This window comes from Triticum urartu, chromosome 6A (genome assembly GCF_056163025.1).
Source record: "Triticum urartu cultivar PI428250 chromosome 6A, HENAU_Tu73, whole genome shotgun sequence".
NCBI classification, from domain to species: Eukaryota; Viridiplantae; Streptophyta; class Magnoliopsida; order Poales; family Poaceae; genus Triticum; species Triticum urartu.
This window is the reverse complement of record NC_141878.1, coordinates 13,975,169-13,978,758: the sequence shown is the minus strand read 5'-3', so window position 1 is coordinate 13,978,758 and position 3,590 is coordinate 13,975,169. Positions and strand designations below refer to the sequence as shown.

Below are 3,590 nucleotides of genomic sequence, written 5' to 3'. Positions count from 1 at the left end.
CTTTGCTTGCCAAGCAGGCATGGCGTATTATTCATAACCCGGGGTCCTTGTGTGCTACTATTCTAAGGGCTAAATACTATTCTGATGGCGGTTTGTTGAATACCAAACTAAAGAGAGGATCTTCATTTACCTGGCAAAGTATAATGACATGTACGGACTCTCTAAAACGTGGCTACATTTGGCAAGTGGGGAAGGGTCAAAATAATAATATTTGGGAATATGCCTCGATCCCCAATTGTGACACAAGGAAAATTGTGACGCCCAAGGGGCGACATTGGTTATCGAAGGTGGGTGACCTGATTGATCCTGCTACGAATAGTTGGGATGCAGATATCATTAGACAAATGATGTTGCCCATTGATGTACAACATATTCTTTCAATTCCACTTTCATAATATGATATGCCAGATTTTATTGCTTGGCGCTATACAAAAAACAACATGTTCTCGGTTCGGTCTTCCTACTCTAGGGAGTGGGAATATCAGTATGGAGATAAATTAAGACATTCTAATGGGATGGGGCGAACCAAAGAAAACCCAATTTGGAGCAAGATATGAAAGTTATCTTGCCCGGCAAAAGTCAATTTTTTTATATGGCATACATTGCATGGTATACTTCCATGCCAGGTTACGCTTGAAAATAGACATATGAAGATCTCGCCCATTTGTCCTACTTTCTCGAAGGGTCTAGAAGATTCAAAGCACATGCTTTTCCTCTGTAGAAAAGCCAAGGAGGTGTGGAAAAGGCTTGGGATGGATGATATTATTGATAAAGCCTGTGAGGTCGGTCGTGCGGAACAAACGGTGTTGGAATATTTACTACTTCTACCAGACCAAGAACTGTTCATTTTGGGCCAACAAAATGTGCGCAAAATGATTACTAACAGCATGGTATCTATGGTGGGAAAGACAAATATTGCTGCATAAGGAGACAACGCAGAATGCACATCAGATCTCTATGGGGATTCTTGCTCTTACATCAAATTTCGTTAATGCATCATCCCCAGGGCTTTTCTGAAAAAAAGGGGTCGGTCCTGCCCTCCCAGGGGATTTGTAAAACATAATGTTCACACTTCTTTTGACCACGATCTCTTGAAGGGCACAATGGGAACGGTCCTGAGAAATGACAAAGGTAGGTATATCGCTTGAGGGAACGAAAAAATTGACTATTCCGCGCATGTTTTGATAGCAGAATCTTCAACTCTCAAATTTCGTCTAACACTGGCGCATAGGGCGGGATGTAATCGCCTTACTATTAACATGGACAATCTAAAGGTGATTGAAACCATGCAGGATGAAGGACGACCGTCGGGTGCGACGGCGGCAATCTTCGATGATTGTTTTCGTCATGCCTATGATTTCATTAGTACAAGATTCGTATATTGCAATAGAGAAGCAAATAAACTAGCTTATGAGCTCGCTAGATTAGCTAGATTTTTTTTCACTTGGGATTCGTTTGAGGAGTCTTTAAATGAAATTGTAATGATTCTCACAGAAGATGTACTGGTTATTTCCAATGAATAAAGGTTCCGTTTAATTTATTTTTTTTAAAAAAGAACCATCTAGCAGAAATTAAGGAAACGTGTAGAGAATTTGTCCCCATGCATCAGCAATGAGGAACTAAAAGTCTGGAGGCAGAAACCACATGCAACCATTATTGTTGTCTTCATGGCGGTAATGGTACACCCGTGACATGATCCTCCCCATCCGATGCATATTGTACCCGTTGTCCAAGAAGTACACGGCGCAACTACCAAGATCCAGACGCTTCATGCAGCGCTCGCCTTCCAAGTGTACTGAATGTCGCTTTGGGTAGTAGATGTAGTTTCTGTCCACCCCACCGCGCTGGCAGCCAACGTGAACCGCCTTAGAGCACGCGGGGCTCAGAAACAGGGCCTGCTCGCCCAAGCTCCTCACCTGCACCCACTTGTGTTGGTACGGCGCCCTCTCGTCACGTTCGGCAAGCTCATACACTCTGAAGTATGAGTGGAGGTCGCGCCACTCGCAGAACTCCACTGCGATCGCCACCTTGCCGCGCAGCTCGAATATGTGTTTGGCCTCGCACCATGACGGTTGCTCGTGCTGGATGCTCGCCTCGATGTCGGACATGATGTGGACCTTGGCGATCGTCGGTGTGCCTCCGTCTTGATTCACGACGACCTCGTACATTAACAGTTCGTTCTTGTGAGAGAGGCCATAGAGCTCACCGTTGAAGAAGGCGATGTCCACGAGCTCCCCGTATGCATGAGTGTCGCATCCATGCATGGTCCACCGTGTCGCTTCCGTGCAGCGAACCCTGCAGAGCGCGAGATTGCACCGTGCGGTGATCGTGGCGAGCATGCAGTCGCTCGACGAAGGGTCACAAGAGAAAACGACCTTCTTGATGGGACTGAAACTCGCATCGAATTCGTGTGGCCACGCGCACTCGTCCGTGCTATGCTTAACGGAGAGCGCCACCTGGATGCCGGAGAAGGGGTTCATGATCAGGAGCTGCTGCCCGTGGTCGCCGGACGAGCACGTGGCGGCTATCCAGCCGCCGTCATGGGACCCAACAAGGCGCGTGCCGGGTGACACGGCCGACGGGAGCGGGACTCGCACGGCCCTGCTGTCCTCGGGGCTGTACGCCCGTGCGACCTCATGGTCGCTGGCGGACGGCGAGGGGAGCGTCAGCAGCAGCGGGAGAGCGGGCAGCGGCGGGTGCCATGAAGCGACGGTGCACCATGACGTGCAGACGGCGGCGAAGCGCGAGCGGTCGTGCGCCGAGGAGGAGCAGCGGTAGACGGCCGCCAGGAGGTCGCCGGAAAGCTCCGACCACGGCCGCTCGACGCCCTTGCCGGCTGCCATCGATTGGTTCGTCGTGATGGTTTGTTATTGTCGTCGGCGCCTTGGCTGCCCCGTCGGAACCGCTATATATAGATACGGCCGGCGCGCGAGGTCATGACCGGACTAGATTTAGGTTAGACACACGATCGGATTTGTTTGAGAGGCCGCCACGTACTCTTTTTGAACTCAGGCCACTATGTACTACTCCTACTTTGTTCGACATCTGTTTGTAACGCTCGTCCTGATCGATCAGCGAGCATCAACATCCGAGCTCGCGAACCCCCAATGATTGTAACGCTCATCCTGAACCGAGTCTATCCGGCGCAAATCCATATGCCCGACCGAAGTTGGAGCTTGTCCGGCGCGAATTCATTGTGTCGGCGCAACCGACGATCCGATCCACCGGTGCTGGTCAATCGATGCATGCAGCCATTTTTATTTATTATTCCACCAAGGTCTAACAAGAACATACATCAACCCATCCGAAGGCACAACTCACATCTACAAAACTCGATAATATGAAGTGCTCTCACTCCTCATATTTAAATCGGTGTCGTCGCTGATCCATCCACATAACATATCAGAACGACCAGCCAGTGCAACAGACCTAAAGCGTACACCACATCCACACATATTAGACGCCGCCATCATCATCGGACCGGTGACCCATCTTCAGGAGAGATACCATCATCTTTGCCAGTCCGTCCATCCGTCGACGCCACCACAGCGCCCAACGAGGCCACCGCCCTACGCTCGTCCATCCTGACG

At 50.0% G+C, this 3,590-nt stretch overlaps 1 protein-coding gene across 1 annotated transcript; it reads right to left on the bottom strand.

The window, feature by feature from the left end:
* Nucleotides 1-1,619: 1,619 nt before the first annotated feature.
* LOC147963204 (uncharacterized) lies at nucleotides 1,620-2,843 on the bottom strand. The gene has a single exon (XM_087529511.1). It carries the CDS (start codon nucleotides 2,841-2,843, stop codon nucleotides 1,620-1,622), a length of 1,224 nt encoding a protein of 407 aa, XP_087385637.1.
* Between the last annotated feature and the right edge of the window lie 747 nt (nucleotides 2,844-3,590).